The sequence below is a fragment of the Pteropus medius genome, unplaced genomic scaffold (genome assembly GCF_902729225.1).
Source record: "Pteropus medius unplaced genomic scaffold, Ma_sr-lr_union100, whole genome shotgun sequence".
Taxonomy (NCBI): Eukaryota; Metazoa; Chordata; class Mammalia; order Chiroptera; family Pteropodidae; genus Pteropus; species Pteropus medius.
Window position 1 is genome coordinate 1,844,906 of NW_024342475.1, and position 19,450 is coordinate 1,864,355.

At 49.6% G+C, this 19,450-nt stretch overlaps 1 protein-coding gene, 1 long non-coding RNA gene and 1 pseudogene across 4 annotated transcripts in view; 2 read left to right on the forward strand and 1 right to left on the reverse strand.

The window, feature by feature from the left end:
* Positions 1-1,792: 1,792 nt before the first annotated feature.
* Positions 1,793-4,247, forward strand: LOC120605326 (insulin growth factor-like family member 1). 2 transcript variants are annotated; one of them, XM_039866259.1, is made up of 5 exons: positions 1,793-2,002; positions 2,220-2,356; positions 2,910-2,963; positions 3,064-3,325; positions 3,597-4,247. In XM_039866259.1, exons 2-5 carry the CDS (start codon positions 2,332-2,334, stop codon positions 3,619-3,621), a joined length of 366 nt encoding a protein of 121 aa, XP_039722193.1. In that variant the 5' UTR covers positions 1,793-2,002; positions 2,220-2,331; the 3' UTR covers positions 3,622-4,247. The 2 variants fall into 2 exon arrangements, with proteins under 2 accessions (XP_039722193.1, XP_039722194.1); XM_039866260.1 differs by lacking the exon at positions 2,910-2,963 and having other exon boundaries at positions 1,793-2,356.
* A 3,935-nt stretch (positions 4,248-8,182) lies between these two features.
* On the reverse strand, positions 8,183-8,573 carry LOC120605325 (NHP2-like protein 1; annotated as a pseudogene).
* A 2,702-nt stretch (positions 8,574-11,275) lies between these two features.
* Positions 11,276-19,450, forward strand: part of LOC120605327 (uncharacterized) — a 9,541-nt gene continuing 1,366 nt past the window's right edge. For both annotated transcript variants that reach the window (XR_005653610.1, XR_005653609.1), the window contains exons 1-2: positions 11,276-11,808; positions 17,001-17,113. This is a non-coding gene — a long non-coding RNA (uncharacterized LOC120605327). The remainder of the gene's footprint in view (positions 11,809-17,000; positions 17,114-19,450) is intronic.

Genomic DNA, 19,450 nt, shown 5'->3' on the forward strand with positions numbered 1-19,450 from the left:
CGATGGGACAGTGTTACTGAGTCACCTCCTAAAATTCAGATTTATGTGCCCAGTGTGCTAGTAGGCCAAGACACTGACACCCGGGTGCTTAACAATAGAGAAAGGTTTATTCGATTTGGCCAAAGTGAAAGGACCCATCTTCCCCCCAAAAGCAAAAGTAACGAGTTTTTACGTAGCTCGGGAGTAGGGGAGGGGAAGTTTCAGGGACCCGAGGAGAAAGTCTGTGTTTCCTGAGTCACACGTAACATTTTGTGCAACCTGACTCCTGGATGTTAACGACTGGTCACAACTTTGTAAAGGCATTTATTCTTTCTGCAAAACAAGCTCATAACTTCTCCTTGTGGCCCTGGAGTTATCTCCTCCTGCTTGACAGAGAAACAGGACATCAGCAACACAAAATTATACGGTGGGAACGAGGGTCGTGGGGTTGAAAACCCAAGATCCTGCAAAATATCTCACAATCGTGAGACTGCGACATTATCTTTAAAGCAAAAAGCAGAAACTGGACTCCTCGCCATTGTTTAAGCTATCTTTGTTTTGCGCTTTGTTTTTCTAGTCTTTCGAGCAAATTGCACTTTTAAACATTTCTTCTGGAGCTTGTTTTGCAGGCGGGTCCTCAGAACATTGGGTCCATTGGGGCTGGTTACTGCCATTTTTCAGGGAAGGAAACTGAGGCTCAGAGAGGCAAAGTCCCTCTCCTGGTTGCCCCTGGAAAAGCCAGTGTATAGGTGCCAGCGGTTACCTCTCCCCCGCAGAGCTGGGCTGTGATGACACCTCTGCCCCCGGTCTGGGATACACCGGAGCTGGCATGGGGGACGACCCGGAGCTGACCTGGATATTTTTTCCTAAACCCTCCGCTTCTGCTGGATCTGCTAGGATTCCCAGCTCCACGTTCCACTCCCGCATCTCTAGGTCCTCACACAGCCCTTCAGTTTAAATGTCACCCTGACATTCAGTTTAAATGTCACCCCCCCAAAAAAAAATCCCATCGAGGGTTTCTGTCGGAAATGGGTGCATTTCACGGAGGAACCTGCATCTGGGCCTGGGCGGAAGTCTGGGTGGGTGCGAGTGTCGGAGGCTCCCTGAGGAGAGCAGAGGCACGGAAGGTGGGAACTTTCGAAGCAGAGGGGCATGGCTGCCCAGAAGAGTGACGGGTCACCTTTGGAGAGAACCTTATCGGTGCTGGGAAGTGACTGAGATGAAATCCCGCAGGAGCTAGGGGCAGGGCCTCCCACGCCTCACTGCACGGGATGACCTGACCCCACGGGGTCCCTCCAGGGAGAGGAGCCTTCACCTTCTGTCTTCACGTCCTGACCTCAACGCGTCTCTCTCTTCTCGGGGGAAATCCCACATCCATCGCCCTCTGAAGATGCATGTTAAGGATCAAAGTCTTTGAGAATCTACTGACCGTGCTGGAATTTCTCTCAGAGAACCTTCCAGACAAGTAATACTGATAAGAACATTGACCGCAACAACCAAACTACGATGTATTATCTCCTCCCTCTCCTTCTTTCTCCCTCCTTCCCTCCCTCCCTCCCTCTTCTGAACCCCATGAAAATTGTGATTGTTGAATGTCCTCCCTCACCTGTGCCTGAAACAAAGCCTGGGCATAGGGGGTGCTAAGTGGATATGTGCTCCTGAGTAAATGGCCCCTAATGAAGAGGCAGAGGACGGGAGGAGGAGAGCGCCCCGGGGGACCGTGAGTCCCAGGGGTCCTGCAGGGCCTCCCCCACATTTGTTTCATGAGCCACCCCAGCATCCTCCCAGCACATTTCCCTTCGCCCCCCCCCACCTTGTTCAATCTGGAATTTCCAAACGTGTAAAAAGCCAGCCTCTTTGACCCCGAATCCCCCTGAGCTGTGGTTGAGCGAGCAGGTCCTGGTCTGGGGCTGTGAGGTCAGGGGGCCGACGGGCGCCCCCGTGAGGATGTAAGAGGTTAACAATGTGCAGAGGAGCGCGAGGAAAGCAGAAGACTCATGTGGCCCGATGGAAAAGCTGCTCGGTGGGTCCGTGGTGGGAGAGAGCATCATCACGCCATCCTGCTGGATGAAGAGGCCACGGCACCGGGCCCGAGAGGGAGGCATTTGGGGAGAGTATCATGGCGGTGGAGGAGGGGGCATCTATGCTCCTGGCTCTGAAAGGATTTCGTGGTGCCAGACATGATGAAATTTCATGTCTGGCACCACGAAATCCTTTGAGAGCCCGGCGTGTCTGTGCAGGCTGGGCCCAAGATAGGAGATCAGATGAGATCACCTGTGCGAGAGACAGGATAAAAGCACCTGCTGAGAACCAGAGACCTTCCTCTGACTCCGCTGCAGCCAACCCAGAGGCATGACTCCCCAGTGCGACGTCCTGGGTAAGGAGGCCCCAACCCTAATTCCCTCGGAATCCATCCCCAATCTCAGCCACTACCACCCGGGACTCACACGGTACCTCATCGCCGAGAGAGCCGACCCACATCCCGATGATGGCTCCATCCACATCCCCGATTCGGTTCCCAAACTCCTGCCCGGTGCCACACGTACCCCGGGTTCCCACTCCAAACCCCAGTCTGCTAAACTTTAATGCCAGTTAAACCCACAACAGGCCACTAGTCCCTGCTCGGTCCCCTTCACCCCGGGTCCCATCTGAGCCGCCTGCTCCAAATTCCTACTTCCAGGAAACCCCGTATTCCCCAGAATCCAAACCCGTTTCTTCCAAGAGTCCCGCCTGCATTCCCTCACCTTCCATGGGCCTGTAATCCCAAGACACCTGAACGCAGGTGGCCAGATCCCACCCTGGACTGGTCCTAGCCTTCCCTGGAAACTTAGTCAGGACAGAGACCCCCTGAGACGTTCCCCTGGCCCAGGCTGGGCCCCCTCCCCAAGGTGGCCCCGTCAGCCGCACCTCACCCCTGCCCTCTCCCACAGCTGTCTCAGCCACTCTCTGCCTCCTCACCCTCCTCTGCTCCCACGGAGCCCCAGGTGAGCCCAGGAGGGACAGGGACATTCGGGGGGGGGCGGGGTGCAGCTTCCAGACGGCCTGAGGCCGGGACCCACCCGCCCTGCTGTCTTTGTCCACCAGTTTCCCCCACGGGCTCCCACCTGATGCTGTGCCAGTCCCACACAAGATGCGGGGACAAGTTCTACGACCCCCAGCAGCACTGTTGCTATGACGACGCTGTGGTACCCTTGGGCAGGACCCGGAAGTGTGGGAACTGCACCTTCAGGGTCTGCTTCGAGCAGTGCTGCCCCTGGTCCCTCCGGCCCCAGGAGGCCTTCGTGGTGAAGGTGAAAGGCCAGAAATGCGCCCTGGCTCCGTCCTTGGACGACAGGGTGTGTAGCAGGTGAGGTCCCATCCCTGCCATGGACTTAGGGGGTGCAGGGGAGTGGGGAGGGTCTGCACGCCGGCACTGTCTAGGATGCAAACTCACACCCTGCTCTTGGTGTCCCTCTGTCCTTGTCTATCCAATCTACCCCTTTCTCTCTCTCCTCATCTGTTCTCTTTCTGTTTTTACGTCTCTCTCGACCTCTTCGCTGTCCCTTCTGTGTCTCTCTTTGCTCTTCCTCTGCCCGTGTTCTGTCTGTCCCAACATTTCTGGCCCTCTCTCTCCTCAGTGTCAGCTGGCAGAGGACCGGATGACCCGATGGATCCTGGATTCTGCTTCCTGAATGAGTCTGGAGAGAGGGCCCTGGCGTCGGTTTAGATCAGGGATGTGGGGTGGATGTTTGGGGACAGGAGACATTCAGACTCGATCCCCCCTTCTCATTCTTTCTCCTTTAACTCTGAATCTGCTCTTGGTAGGGAGACCGGTCCTCTTTCTATAATTCTGGACAGATTATTTTGTTGCTGGAGGGCCCAAGGACCCCGGCCTCTCACAGTTACCCCCGTATCCAATATCGCGAAGCAGAATCCTCGGGCTGGCATTGGGGACCCTTCTCTGAGATAATTCCTTACTTTAGGCCCTTTTCCTCACCAGGTGCCAAACACCAGGCACTTAATAAATCTGGCAATTTTATATCTACTGTCGTAGTGGTCGTCTGAAGGGTTGGGAAGGGTCATGAAGGGTGGACAGGGGGTTCTTTCTCGATAGGCGTGTCCGCTTTTCCCACTTGTGAACCATTTTAAGATGTCCACCATGATCTCCTGGTTTCGTTGAATAAAAATTTCATCTCAGACACAGGGCTCCAGTTCTTGCTTCGACCTCACCAGGGTGTGGGACCGGGAGGTGGGTGCAGCCCGCTGGGAAAGATGGGGTTTGCGCGTTGGACCTGAGTCCCCACCTGTGCGCTCTGGTGGTCGACGGTGACAGGGCGTGGCGGGGCTGCCCTGAGTGCAGACCAGCGACGGGTTGGGAGCTAGTGACAGACAAGTCGCCTCTCCTGCGTCGCAACCCCGGGCCTGGGTTTTCCACTTGACCCCACCAGCCAGTAAGTTGCAGTGAGGGAGGTTGGGACTCTCACACAGGAAGACTTGACTCACCTCGGAAAACATTTCCTCTGAATAAATCAAAAAAGATGACAGCATGATAAGATTCTGGAAAGCGACGGGTCTAGATTTAGTGACACAAAGTAGAGAAAAAGGTCAGAGTGGACACATCTGTAAGACTCTAACCCTCCTCCCCTCGGTCACTCAGCGATGACGGATGGGGGACGCTGACGACACGGTGATGGTCGAACCTTCTGCCAAAGGCCATTTCAGCTCAGGCCCCGCCCCCCAGCATGGGCCACACCCCGCGACACCAAGGTTTCCCTAAGGTCTGAAACAGGGACGCAGGGGCGTGTTTGTCTGACGCCCGTTTTGGAACACATCGCCACAGTGACCCAGAAGCCCCTGCCTTTTCTGTCCAATTTTCATGTAAAATCGTTTAAAAATAAAATTGTTTAAAAATAAAATTAATACATAGAATATAATGTGTGTTTCTTTCACAAATTAAGAAGCGTCGGAGGACAGGAGGCATATCCGACCTCTGTCCAGGGTCGTGGAAGTCCCTCGTCCAGCCGGCATCGCGACTCCCTCGGCTCCGGGTGACCCTCAGGCGTACCCTGGACGCCCCTCCTCCCTGAACTCGGGTCCCTCTTTCAGAAGCTGGGCTTCTGGCGTCCCAGAGCCCGACGCCTATGACCGCGATCCCCTCCCCGTGCATTGCAGTTGGGAGAGTCCAGGACCTCGGAGAGGAGTTCCCACTGCGGTTCGAGGTGAAAGTGGACAAGTGGAAACGTCCTACATTAGGTGACATGAAGACGAGTGACAAGCCGGTGGAGGGACAGGGCAAGGACACGAATTTGCTGATGCAGAGGGCGGGCACGGTCCGTTTCCTGGGGTAAAGCGGGTTTTGAGTAGCATTTAGATAGAGATCCCTGGACTAAGGTTTCTGGTATTTTTTTTTTACTTTAATTCAGATTATACGTAGCATTCTAAGTGTGTGCTCAGGACACATTTGGCACTACAGACCTCAACAGTTTCGAAATACTTTTAGGTTGTGAAAAATAGATTTTGCCCTCAACTTACTTCCCTTCATATCTGTAAGTGATTTTCGAGTTAAAACATTTTGAAATATTTTAAATATCTTCACAGAAAATATTTGTTGAAAGCATTTAACCAAAAAATTAACTCACATAGTGACCGGATACGATGCTCTGTGACCAGGGAAATTGACTATATGTAGGTGTCTGCTTCCCGTCATTTTATTCTTCTTGCTCATAAACGATGGAGTCTTTACAAATATTTGGTTAAACGATCTGCTTGTTTTTCTTTTGTAATCTTATTTCATGTTTTACTTTCGATCTTTAAATTTTTTTCCTTATGGATTTCCATACTGGCATAGCTCATCTTTCATGTGTTGTAGTTCCATTATTTCATTTTGGACTTATGTCATTTATAAGTACACATTGTAAATGTTAGCAACACAGAAATAAAAAAAATTAAAAACATCCCCATCTTCAGCCCTTGTCTTCCTCCCCTCAAATAACATACCCCGGAAGTGTCTGGTGTGACACTAATTCCAGAATATTCCCATCAGCCCAACAAGATGTGCTAGCTAATTACTGCTTGGTTAATTAGGAACATAAGTCATCGCCCATGGGAACATAGGTCATCATCCATGGTAACACAGGCTGTCACCCATGGAAACATAACATTCTAACAATAAGCTTTCTGCTTCTGTACCCCCACTTGCACAACTGACCTGTGGGTTGACAATAAATAGAAGAAAAATAGACCTTTGTGTTTAAGATAGAATGAGGAATGGGGTTTAGGGCTTAAAAACTCTGTACCTCTACATTTCGGGGCTGCTTAATTTGGGGTCTGCGTATCCCTGGCAGACCCAGCTGGCTGAATAAAGAGGGTGTTTCCTATAACTCACTGGTTTCTGGTGGTCTGTGTGTCTATCGGGGGCTGGCAGCTACAACAAAGAAACCCCATCCCTATTAGCAGTCACCCCCAATTTGCCCTTCCTCTAACCCCTTCAACAACCACTAATCTGCTTTGTATTTCTATGAATTAGACTATTCTGGATATTGCATAGAAATAAAATCACCTTATGTGGTCATTCGTGTTTTTTATTTAGTGTAAGGTTTTGGGGGTTTTGTCTGCGTTGCAATATGTATCGGTGTGCCACCTCTTTTTACTGACCATAATCTTCCATTGTATGGTTAACCACATTTTGTTTACCCATTGTAGTACAAGTGCTTGACAAGCTTTTGATTGTAACGCAAATAATACCCGGCATTAAGCTTTTGATTGCTGAGTCATCCACATCCGATATCCATCTCCGGTAAACAAATTGCAAGCTGTAGGATGAAACAACTAGATAAGAAGCCAGGCCGCCCTCACCATCAGTGAGGTCCCCCTTTTGAAAGCCCTGGGTAACCTAGGTAACCGACAGCTTAAGTGATCCACTTCTCCCTTCCTGGGCCCTCATTCCTGCTGTTAGGTTTTATGCACCCTCCAAACCCTAGACAACCACCTCCCAAAAGGCAGAGCCCTAGCTCCACGCTTCCTCCCCTTTCGTCTACTGGCAGCCTTGCTGTGGGGCCCTCTTGTGTGCTGTGCACCCTACAGAACCTCCAAGTAATAAATCTTGTTCTTAAAAGTTCTCTGATGGTTTTTGCTGAGGTGGGTCCTGCAAACATAGTAAGAAACGTGAGGGCCAGTCCAGGCGCAACATGACTCAGGCAGGGGAAATGTCTGTGGGGGGCTCGCCACAGGAATATGACCTAGATAAGCGCCCCAGGCAGCTCCATCCTATAGCATCATTATCAACACGGGGAGACCCACACAATGCCCATTCATCAGCTGATAGACATTTGGGTTATTTCCAATTTTAGGCTGTTATGAATAATTCTGCCATGGATATTCTTGTACAACAGAGTGTGAAGAGATATTTCATTGTGGGTTTGATTCATATTTCCCTAATGACTAAACATGTTGATCATCTTTTCATGGGCTTAATGGTTATTCGTATAACATCTTTGGAGAAACGCCGGTAAATCCTTTGCCCACTTTTTAATTGGTGGTTTGGCTTTTTATCGTTGACTGGTAAGAATTTGTATTATGTTCTGGATATGGTTCCCTTATCGGGCGTATGATTTGCAAATATTTTCTGTTATACTGGAAACCATCTTTTCACTTTCTTTGTTTTTTGAAGTACGAAGTTATTAATTTTGATGAATTCCAATTTATCTGTGTTTCCATGGCCTCTCTTTCTCGTCAGGGAGCATTACTCCATTCTCCATACTTGCCTACAGGGTTGAGAGGATTTGGGATGAAATGTTCGAGATCGTCATCGACCTGTAGCTTGAAGTCCCTCTAGGAGGGAGCTGGGATCTCTCTGTGCCCAGACCTGGGGCTGAGTTCAGGTTATAGTGATAGTGAAGATTATCTGAACCCGTGCATAATGTGGCCGCTGCTAAGACATGTGCCCGAGGATGGGACACCCAGTCACCCCATGGTCCCCACCTGGTGCAGTCTCCACCACATCTGCCATCTTCTCGTGATGTCCCAACCTCCGTGGAAAGGTGGGATGACTCATGCACTTGAGTACTTCTCTATGTTTTTGCTGGATAGATTCCAATACTATTTTTTAGTACTACAATATTTTAAAACAACAGAAAGCAGCTGGAAATACTACATGCTAACAGAAAATATGATACACAACCTGGGGGAGAGGAGTCGGTGGGAGACTGTGGCAGAGGCCACCGGTTTAGACTGAGAGCCTTTCCATGGACTGCTGAATGGACTGGATCTGTTGCTTCAGCTGTGAGCCTTCTTCAATGGTGGCAGAACAGGCGATGACAGGCCCGGAGGCCCCACAAGCCCGCCCCAGGGCCTGCTTGGAGCCCTCGAACACATAGGGGACATTCTTGTCCTCACAAGGCAGCGGGAGATGCAGAATGATCTTCAGGGCCTCGGAGTCTGCAGCCATCACAGTGAACTCAGAGATGGCTCTGTGGAGGGTTTTGGTGCCCTCGTTAGCTCCTTTCTGAAGCTGCTTATAGTTGCAAGACTGTTGAACAGCATCTAATAGTTCTTTGGTGAGGCGGGCATCTATCTGCGAGAGGGTAGGCCTTAGGATTCACATGGGCCTCAGTCATGGCTGCGGTTCCGCTGGCTCGCCTCTCCTCACGGAGGGCCGCCAATGTCAGAACAGGAGCACTGCCCTCAGCCGAAAAGTAGCAAAGGAAAAAGGGAAAAAAAAGCTCCAATTCTTTTTCAATGAAAAAAAAAAAAAATTTCCCTGTTCAGCAGTATTGTTCTGTGGTATCTCTGGAGTCCTAGCACGGAGCCTGCACGGCCAGCCCTGCCAGAGAACTTGTCAACTCCATCTTGTGAGAAGCAAGGAAGGGCCCTGGTGAGCCCATCCAGGTAGTGGTCACCTAACGCCCTGTTGCAGGTAGCAGCGATCAGGCCTGAAACCCTGAAGTACGATGGGACCTCCCCAGTCAGCATGTGCAGTCCGGCCCTCTGGCCCTGGGAGTCCCAGCCCCACCGATGACATCCTGCATGCCTGACTCTTTCCCTGCTCAGTTAATATGCCACCAAATTCCTGCTCTTCTCCTTGAAGGGCCTTCTGAGGACCGATGGAAATAACAGCCTCATGTTTCCAGGAAGAAGCGTCAGCCCGTTTGCTCCTGGAACAAAAGGGGAAGCCAGCGAGGAAGCAGGTGACAAACGGAAACACCAATTTCCTGCTCTGTTTCACATTCCGGAAGCACAGACTTGTTGACACCGTGCAGAAGCTGTGGCAACATGGGAGCTAGGGCCTCTCTAGGGCTGTCTCACCTCACTCAGGCCAGGGCCTTCTTGCATTTTCTGGAGGGGTTGGCCAGGGACTGATGGGGTTGGGCTGGGAGTGAGGGTGTCTGTGACATGGCCGTGACCTGCAGTGGCGTCTCCTGCCAGGGTTCTTTCCTTGTATCTTGGGACATGGGGAAAGAATACAGCCAGTGGTGATTTGGGGGAGACTTATTTCCTGTGAGACCCTGAGCATCCTTTGAGTGGGAAGAGACAGAGTCTCCAGCAACTGGGCACATGTGATGGCCATAGCAGCCCCGGTGCCTGTCCTCACAGAGCTCTAGGACCAGAACAGATGGCCGACTTGTCCCTGGGCGCACGTGCCACTGGCCCCCTTGGTCTTTGATCTCTGCCAGAGTGTCTGCTTCAGGTCTTCAGTCTCTCCTGGAGGGTTGGGCCCAGGACTGCTAGAGGTGGCCTGGGACACAGCCACTGCACTGATTGTTAGTTAGGGTGGGAAGTTTTAGATATTGCTTGGACTTATAGATTTCATTTATCATTTATAAGCCTAATGTTTGCTTTGTGGGATTCTTTCCTTTACATACTGCTAGGATACTTCTAGTCTCAGGGTTGCCATTATTTCTAGTTAATGTCCTTTCGTAGTTTCATTTACTCATATTTCTTGCATTTTTGATTACATTTTTGATTCTTTCGCTTTTGCTCTCTTTCAGTTTCTAGAGATTCCTTTGGCATTATCCCTTTATCATGCGCTTTCAGTTTCCTTTTCCTTTATTATCGGGATTTCATTTTCATTTGAATTTTATGGATATTCTTAGGCTTTAGAGATTTGTCTCATCACTGCCTCTATTGCTCTGGGGAACACTTCACCACTTCTATCGTGAGGTCTGCAGGTCCTACAACACTCACGGCCCCTCTCACCCTCATGGCTCCCTGAAACTCACCTGCGTCCTGCAGACCCAGGAAACACAACACCCACACCATCACTCTGAGGGGACCCGCCAGACACTCTCCACATATCCGCTTCCCCCACTGCACCCCTCAAACTCTCTCCACCTCCTTGCGTGGAGCCTCCGTTCTCAACACAAACGAGCTGTCTGCAGGCACCTAACGGTCCGCTCTCCCTCCTGCCAGCCCCACACAAAGTACGGTCCCTGGTTTATAGCCCTGACACCCCAATATTCCATCAGCACCCAGGAGCCCAGCGGCGTGTGACCCCCGCGACTCCGCCACTAATGGGAGCAGCAAGTGATTCACTGTTTGGGGAACCTGGACAACCCCATCCCCACCCCTATCCAGGGGTCTTGGCGGGCTTCATTATTATTTTATTATTATTATTAATTATTATTATTACTTATGCCTACAGGGTCTGGACTTCCTAGGTGGTCTCCCATCCAAGTACTAACCAGGCCCGACCCTGCTTATTTTCTGAGACCAGACCTCGGGCTTGTCCAGGGTGGCATGGCCGTAGACCATGGACCGTGGCTCCACTGGGGCGCGAACCCAGGACCTTCTGCGTGTAAAGCAGACGGGCTGACCGCTACACTATGGAACCACGTCCTTGGCAGGCTTTTTGAAAGCCTAACGTTTCCAGCATTCCCAGTCACTTTCGGTTCTGCAAAATTTGGCAGCCAGCGTTTCCAGTGTTTCTTGACTTTGCATTCTGTAAATGCCTTACTCTAATTAGAGTCAGCGGTACAGCTCCAGATCCTCCCAAGGACCTGACTTTGCCTGGAAGGAGATCAGCTCAGCCCAGGATCCGAGAGGACCCCAAATATGTGCTTCAAGGGCCTCAGATTCCCTTTGCCTGAGGAGGTGGAGGGGCTAACGTCCATCTGGTCTTGAGAGTGCAGGGTCTCTGCCCACCCCACCCCACCCCAAACCCAGGGGTACAATCCGAATCTTCCCTATGTCTGCACAGTTGTGGCTGCTCGGCTCAGGAGAGACCCCATCACACAACGGGGTGCAGTGACCGTGCAGAAGACACCCATGTGGGCTCCTTTGGTAACGGGGGTGGGAGGGTCCCAGCCTCCTAGGGAGGTCCCCAGTGGGGTCTGAGGCTTTCTCTGCAGCAAAGTGGGCCAGACTGCGGTAGCAGAAATGAAAGTGCATCTGCGTGCAGTTTCTCTCAGTGAGGAGTGAGCTCCTTGAGCCTCCTGTCTCTATAGCCACAGGCTGGACCAGTCGTTTCCTAATCTCTGGGAGGCTGCAAAAGTAATGGACCAGTTCATAACTATTGTTTTTTAAATTTGAAAGAAAACAAAATTAGGAAATAGTGTGGTGTTCACACAGAATCTTATCGATGATTGTGTAATGCAACTTTCTTTTGGACTGTGTGTAATCCACGTAACGACGTAATATCAATTTTTCCTAGTGAGTCGAAGCCAGTTAGCAGAGGAATGTAGGAAAAATTCCAGCCACCGCCTCGCTGCCTCCTTTCCTGAGAGCCAGTGACTTCAGCTACCTATCATGCCATCCAGTAAGGAATCCAGCTGTCACGTCCTTGGTTCCAGGTGTTTCCTGGGGAGGCCGAAGGCAGGCTTGGCACCCAGCCTGGCCGTCTCTGCCAGGAACGAGGTAAGATCGAGCCAGAGCCGGGGTGAGAGAGAGGAGCGTGGTCCCTGGGGGGCAGGGCTGAGGCTGGAGTTTCTGAGGCAGGAGAAACCTCATCTCTCAGGATAGCTGAGTCAGGTTCTGGGGCAGGAAAGTGGAGGGAGATCAGGGCAGGGCAGGGGTGTCTGGGAGGCTGCGACAGCTGAAGGGCAGTGGCTGGTCCTGAGATGGCTGGACGCTGAGAGCCTCTAACTCAACAGCTTGAGGCTTTGGGGTTGGACGACCCTGGTTTGGAATCCGACCTCTGCCCCTTCACGAGGTCTTAAAAAACGTGTCTGGTATTTTTGTCATCGACATCTTTGCTGCAAACATTTTTTTTTTTTGCCCTATAACTAATTGGCCTTAAGGCAATTTTGCTATAAAAAAAGATAAAATTGCAAAAAAAAAATAATAAAAGAAGGACATTTAAAAGGACATAACAAATATAAAAAGACTTTATTGTAAAATACGAAATACCTGAATACACTGAAAATGTGTGTAGATTCTCAGCAATACTGCCACCAGAAAGAAATGCTAACTCTTTCAAGACCAACAGAAGCATGTCTACTCATCCCTCTGTAGACCATTATGAGGGCTAGCTCGGATTTCCATACAGTAATGTATAAAGGGGAGTGAATGCACAGACTTCGTCAATGGAGAAATGAAGCCAAACTGCAAACTAGCTTAAGTACATTAAGTCCGCCATGGATAAATGAAACAGTAGAGACAGAGAAACCCTTTACACATAGCCCTATTCAGCTCCCTGGAATCAAGGAGCTATTTGACTCTGACATCCTTCAAGACCCATCCCCCATTTCAACCCCACAGCTGGGCTAGCCCTTAAGAAAGACCTCAGGTTCTTTCCCTTTGCCCCTACAGGAAGTTCAAACCTCGAAAAAACGAGACTTCGCGGACTCCTAGCCAAGAGAAAAGCCACGGCTAACCACCTTGCTTCCCAAGAGACCCTGGCATGTGATCCCTCTGCCGGTTACAGACACCATCTGGACTGGACTCAGACACCCACCCAGTCCTCAGCCAGGGATCTCCATTGGGCCCAGGCCCAGACCCTCCAGAAAGGGCCAGCAGGCCCTGGTGTCAGGCATCCCTGACTTACTGGGACAAACTCCAAGTAAGACGTCCCGACAGTTGCCAGCTGGTGCTGATGTATCTGTGCTTCTGGAATGTGAAAGGGAAGGAAACCAGCATTTCCCCTTGTCACTGGCTTTCCCACTGGCTTTCCCTCTGCCCCGGAGGCTAAACAGGCTGAATCCTCATCTGACAGTATTGGGGTGTTATTTCCACTTGGCCTCAGGGGAGCCCCTTCCTGGGGATAGGCAGGGACGTGGAGGAATGTCAGCTATGCCCCGAGAATGTCAGGTATGCAGGATGGGGACTCCCCGGTGCCACAGGCCCTGTCCTGGGCTTGCTGCCTGGGTGAGTACGCTGATCCTTTGCTCCACCTGAATTCTTCCTGGTTTCGGTCCCGCTTCCTGTTACCTGCAACCGGGCACTAGGTGATCGCCACCTGGAGGAGATCCTTTCCCTGCTGAAAACACTCAGCGGCAGCAAAGAGAAACCACTCAATAAAATATGAGTGGAAGGGGCTTTTAGTATGGGGGATGAGAAGCAGGGCTGGACATGCTTCATGCTGGGACTCCAGACATGTCTCAGCACGACACTGTCAAACTGGAAAGATTTAACATTTTTAATTAAAAAAAAAAAAATTGGACTCTATCCAGCAAAACCATAGAGAAGTATCCAAGTACATGGGTCATTCTGCCTTCACTTGTGGTTGGAGCAACAACAGTTAGATGTCTGATTTGGTAGAGGATGCACCAGGTGGGGACCAGGGGTGACTGAGGGTCCCATCCTTGGGCACGTGTCTTGAAGGTGACCACATGGTGCACAAGTTCAGATAACCTTCATTATCACTATCACTTGAACTCAGCCCACGTCTGTACAATGACAGATTCTCAACTCCTTCCTTCTAGAGGGACATAAGGAAATACAGGTAGGAGTTGACAGTGATGCGGGAGAACACGGGCGGAGAATGACCTTGAACATTTCACCCCAAACCTTCTCAAGCTTGTAGGTTAAGTATGGAGAGTGGAGTATTGCTCCCTGACAAGAAAGAGGAACCAAAAACTAACTGCATGTTTAGACCGCAACCTAACAGCTGGATTCCACAGTTAACATTGGAGGAAAGAGGTCATCATGGGAACCTCCCAATCTTAGAGTGAATTGGAAGGGAATAGAGAGCATATTGAAGACTCAGAGACAGTGTGACTATCTTGGACTAGTTAATCATGACCTATTTATGTCCCAAATTGATTTACGTATCAATACCTTCTTGGCCATAACAGAAAAAGAGACTTCAGAATATTTTATTTTATTCTTACAATACAAAAGGCTACCTAGATAATGTCATGTGACATGTTTTATGAAGTAAAACTATTTTTCTATGTGCATGGAACAGATGATTTAATATTAAGATGGAAATAACTCAGAATTGATTTACGGATTCGACAGGACCCCTATCAAAAGCCACCTATCCGTTGTGCAGAAATTGGCCACCTGATCCTGATTTATAAGGAAATGTAGGGGACCCAGAATAACCAACAAACGCTTGAAAAAGAAGAGAAGTTGGAGAACTTAAACATCTCAATTTCAAAATTCACTATCAAACTACCATAAATGAGGATGGTGTGGACTTGTATAATGATTGGCATATATATCGATTGAGTAGAATTGAGATTCGAGAAATATACCCTCGCATGAATGGTCAATTGACTTGTAACAGGGGTGTCAAGGCGATTCAATGGGAAAAGAATCGTATTTTCGACAAATGGTGCTGGTACAACTGGATATCCACATGCAGAAGAATAAAGTTGAACTTTTCCTCAAATCATACAAAAAGTTATCTCAAAATGGATCACAGAACTAAATGAAAGGCTAAAAATATAAAATTCTTAGCGAAAACTAGGAATAAAGCTTCATGACCCAGAGTTAGGCAATGGGTTGTTAAACCAAAATCAGAAGAGAAAAAAATAAAAATAGATGAACTAGATTTCGTCAAAATTCAAAACAAAGAACATCATCAAGAAAGTGAGAAGACAACTTGCACTATGGGAGAAGATATTTGCCAATCACGTGCCTGATAAAAAAATTTCTATCCAGAATATAACAAGAACTTTTACATAGCAATGATAAAAAGTAAAATAAATAAGAAATAGTAAGGTTCAAATACATTTTTCTAAATAATAAGAGCATATCCAATCAGTAGGTGACTTTACACTTCTATGGTTAAATGCTATCCCCCAATTTTTTGCAAGAAGTTTTAAAAATGTTTTTGAAATGCCTTCACTGAAAATTCTACTGTGTAAAAGTATGCATATAAAGGTAAGCAAATTGGGGGCAAAATTCAATGTTTCCGAACTTAAAAGTACTTTAACATTTGGGAGGTCAAAGTATGTCCTGAGCACACATTTACAACTGTACATATAATCTGAATTAAAAATTTTTTAAATCGAAAACCTCAGTCTGATGATCTCTAAATGCTACTCAAAACCCACCTTATCCCAGGACACGGACCATGTCCGCCCTCTGCATCATCAAATCCTTGTCCCCGCCCCGTCCCTCTACGGCCTGGTCATCCTCCTTCATGTCACCTTATTTAGGACGTTTCCACTGTCATTATTCACCCCAAACCGCAGTGGGAACTCCCTCGCGAGCTCCTGGACTCTCCCAACTACAATTCGACAGGGAGGGAACCGCGGTCACAGGCGTCGGGCTGTGACACCAGAGACCCAACTTCCAAAAGAGGGACCCAGGTTCGGAGAGGACAGTCTGGGCGTCCAGGACACACCGCGCGGATCACACGGGGCCCGGAGGAAAAGACGCCGCAGAGGCCACGAGAGTTGAGGGCCGCCCAGCCAGGATGAAGGGTGGGCCGTGGGCGCGACGAGAGACGTTCAGTACCCTGGACAGAGGCGCTCAGTGCCGCACAGTCTTCTCCAGGTCCTGCCACCTTTGGGCTTCCCTGAATTGGAAGCCTGAGCGCCACCTGCCGTGTGCTCCCCGCGACTCGCAAATGCGCGCAGCAGGTGCGGATCCTCTCCCCGCCTCCCCCAACTCCCAGACCAGAATGAGGTCCTCCAGGAGAAGGCGAGAAGAGTTCCCACGTCACCAACCCGTCCCCGACCTCGCGCATGCGCCCAGTAGTCCGGGTCGAGTCCTCGCCCATCTAAGGCCAGCCAACCAGCTGCGGCGGTGCTTTGTCCTAAAGGGATCTGGAGTCCCTGGACCACCGGACCATTTTGCCTTCGTCCCCCACACACGGTACAGAGATGTAAGGACGACTTTATCTGGGACAAGCATCCTGAAGACATGCAGAGCCTCTACCAGCCTGGGGCCGCCCCACACCCACACCTGGAATCCATCCCAGAGGGTTACCTTGGGCTTCCCGCCCGAACAGGGCCCCAGGCATCTAGGCGGAGACAGGAAGCCGCCCTTTACAGAATCATCAGTTCTGCTGCATTTGGTATGACACCAATCCGGAAAGGAAGACAGAACTTTGAGAGTCAGCCAAACTGAATAAAATGTTCCACTTTGTTATTGTCTGGTTCAGAGACTCCCCTGATTGTCAGCAAGAGAATCTGTCTGAACACCTGTCAGGATGGGGGACACTTGCTGAGGTGACTCTGCACCCATGTCACCCGAATCCTCACATGACTCTGCTCTGACTGACCAGAGCTAATCCCCGCCTCTGACAGAGGTGGAAGCTGAAGCACAGGACCTTCACGCGTTTACCAAATCACCACTGATCCCAGGTCCCCAAGCCCAAACCCCAGCCAGGCCCATGAGCCCTGGGCTGGGGACTGTCCTGTCTCTACGCAGCTGTCCTGAGGACGAAGTGGCTCTTAAAACTTTACAAACCGGAGCCCAACATGCTCATGCAATCTTGAATTTAGGATGACCATAATACTTTATGATCAAGTAAATGTTTCTGAACAATAAAATGACATTAAACAGAACAATAGCATCAACTCTAATATTTGAAGCATTGTTTGGTTTGCTGGTTTCATACCAAATCATAAACTGCCTAAGTAATAAAATAACCTTTCAGAATTTAATAATTTTCAGTTCTTTAATTTCCACTTGGGCCCTGTGTCTTTTAGGAAAAGATCTTTTGAAGCATTTTCAGAAAATGAAAGAAGTCAGAGAAAATGAAGAACCCATAATGCCCTTTGTCCTCACCAATCAAACTTCAGAACAATGGACATCATGAGAGGTACATACTTTCTATACTGTATCCTGTCTTCAGGCTACAATGTTATACAAGCAACATGCTGTGTTGCTATTGTTGTAAGAACTTCAGCAGCTAAAAGGAAGAATATCTGAAATTTGCCCAAGTCTTGAATCCTGCGTAAAGTTCCATCTGGAGACTATGTTCCTATAAAGTATGTTTGGGATTTCACTGCCTGGGACCCTGAGAGTCAATGTTCTCCATCAATCATCTCTTGAGAAGGGCCATCTCTTCGGTGTGTCCCCAGGTAGTGCAATGACCCTGGGGAAGAGGTCCCCAGGCAGCTGCAGCATAGGAAGAATTACTGATCCAACTAATAAGCTCAAATTTAAAAATTGACCACTACTCGTAGTAATAACAGAATGGACTAATACTTTTAAATTGTTGGAGAGAATTTTACTTTCCCCATCCCTTCCACGTTCATTCCATGGTGGTGATATCAGCATCAGCCAGGGTCTGGATAATAGAGATTTTAACCCTCAGGAATTTTAGCAATGAACTGTAATTTATATATGGGGTTTCAGTGGGGAGAGGGTGTAAAGGAGACAGGGCAGAAAGTTGGGTGGAGAGTAAAGCTCGGGGTGGGGGACAGAAAGAATCCAGGGTAGAGCACAGTAGGGTTGGTACTCAGAGCAGACGAGCTTGGGGTTGGTAGTGCCAGGTGGGTACCAGACTAGTCAGGGGGATCGCTTCGTAAATTCTACAAATGTCTAACCACTAGGCCGTACACCTGAAACTAATATAAAATAATGTTGAATGAAAATTGAAATTAAAATTTTTTTAAAGGGAAGAAAAAATGAAGTGGAACAAGAGGTTCAAATTTCCATGTATAAAATGAATAAGTCATGGGTTCGTGGCGTACGGCGTAAGGAGTTTAGTCAATAATGCTTGATAGCGTCGGACGGTGTCAGATGGTTGCTGTCTGGACTTATCATGGTGATCACTACTTTAGGTATATAAATGTCGAATACCAATGGTGTATATCTGAAAAATGCAGTACTGTACGTTAGCTATATTTTAATAAAGATCTTTAAAAAAAAATAAATAAAGCTGCTACCAAAAAAAAAATGAAGAAGAAGAAAGGAAAGAGGCAGAAAGATATACGTTGGTTGGGAAGGCTCAAGGTCATGGTTTCAGGAAGGGAATCAGATAATGGGTCTAACAGAAGGAACGAGGAGTGGGACTCAGAGAATGGGAAACAATAAGAGATGGGGCACGAAACGGGTGTGTGACAAATGGGAGGAAAGATGGAGGGAGAGAGGATAGGGAGGAGAAAGGGACCCTGGAAGGGTAGAAAGGCAGGAGTAAAATGATGAAAGAGACAGTAGCGAGTGAGAAAAGAGAAGACAGGGATATAAAACGAAGAAAGGGGGACTTAGGAAGATTCATAGAGACGATGTGTGGGAACAGAAAGGACGAGAGTAGAGATGCAGACGCGGACGGAGAGAGAGGAACAGCGGAGACGGAGGGACGGGCACGCAGAGACTTCTATTCCCTGGAATAGAGAGAAAAGGCCTAGCCTCGGGCCGGGCACGGAGGCGGTGATGGACCACATCGGAGAGGGGCCAGGGCAGGGGGAGAGCAGAGCGTGGAAGGGCCCTCGGCCCGACAGCGGAAAGCCGAATGCGGAGGGAGGTGGTTTCAAATGGCGAGACGCTGGGAGGCTGAGAAGTCGTGTGAAGGGGGAAGAGACAGGGTGATTATTTATCACCTTTTTTTTCTACCAGAAGGTTATATATAAGCTAGGGGGTCCCTCTAGCAGTGAAGCACCGGGGAGACATGGGGTCACCGTCGTCTGCAACGTCGCCCACAAGGACGCAGGCAAGCTGGGGGGTCGCGCTGGCGTGGTCGCCAGCAGCAGGGTCGTCGGCAGGCAGGAGGCTCACGATGCACAGCTGAGGGGTGACAATGGCCAGGGCGGTGAAGTCGGCCATTCGAAGTGTCTCTCCTGAGAGCGAGCGTGTGGCAATAGCAAGTAGAAGGGCAGGGGTGTGGGTGAGGGCCGGACGCAGGAGGGTCTCTCCTGCAGCTGGTTGTGTGACTATGACCAGAGACGTGGAGAAGTAAACAAGACCCTGGTTCATGTTGGCCCCTACCTTGGCCTGTACGTGTTGGGGTAAAAGGACAATGGACAGTAGCCGTGAGGCCCTGGGTATGCCCGACTGTGAAAGAAGATGAGTATGGGAACGCTGGAGGATGTCTGGGAGACAACGCGATGTAAACGCGAGAGTAAAACCCTGAGGTCTGCGAGTTACCCGGTGCTTCCTGTGGGGGATGGGCGGACTCTCGCGGGAACCTAGGGATGGTGGGGGAGTAGCTGGG

What these genes read in the sequence shown, in the direction of transcription:
- LOC120605326 (XM_039866259.1), top strand. Translation starts at nt 2,332, where the DNA reads ATGACTCCCCAGTGCGACGTCCTGG. An exon ending in TCCCCAGTGCGACGTCCTGG is followed by an intron (nt 2,357 to 2,909) that starts GTAAGGAGGCCC and finishes CCTCTCCCACAG; the next exon opens with CTGTCTCAGCCACTCTCTGC. An exon ending in GACGACAGGGTGTGTAGCAG is followed by an intron (nt 3,326 to 3,596) that starts GTGAGGTCCCAT and finishes CTCTCTCCTCAG; the next exon opens with TGTCAGCTGGCAGAGGACCG.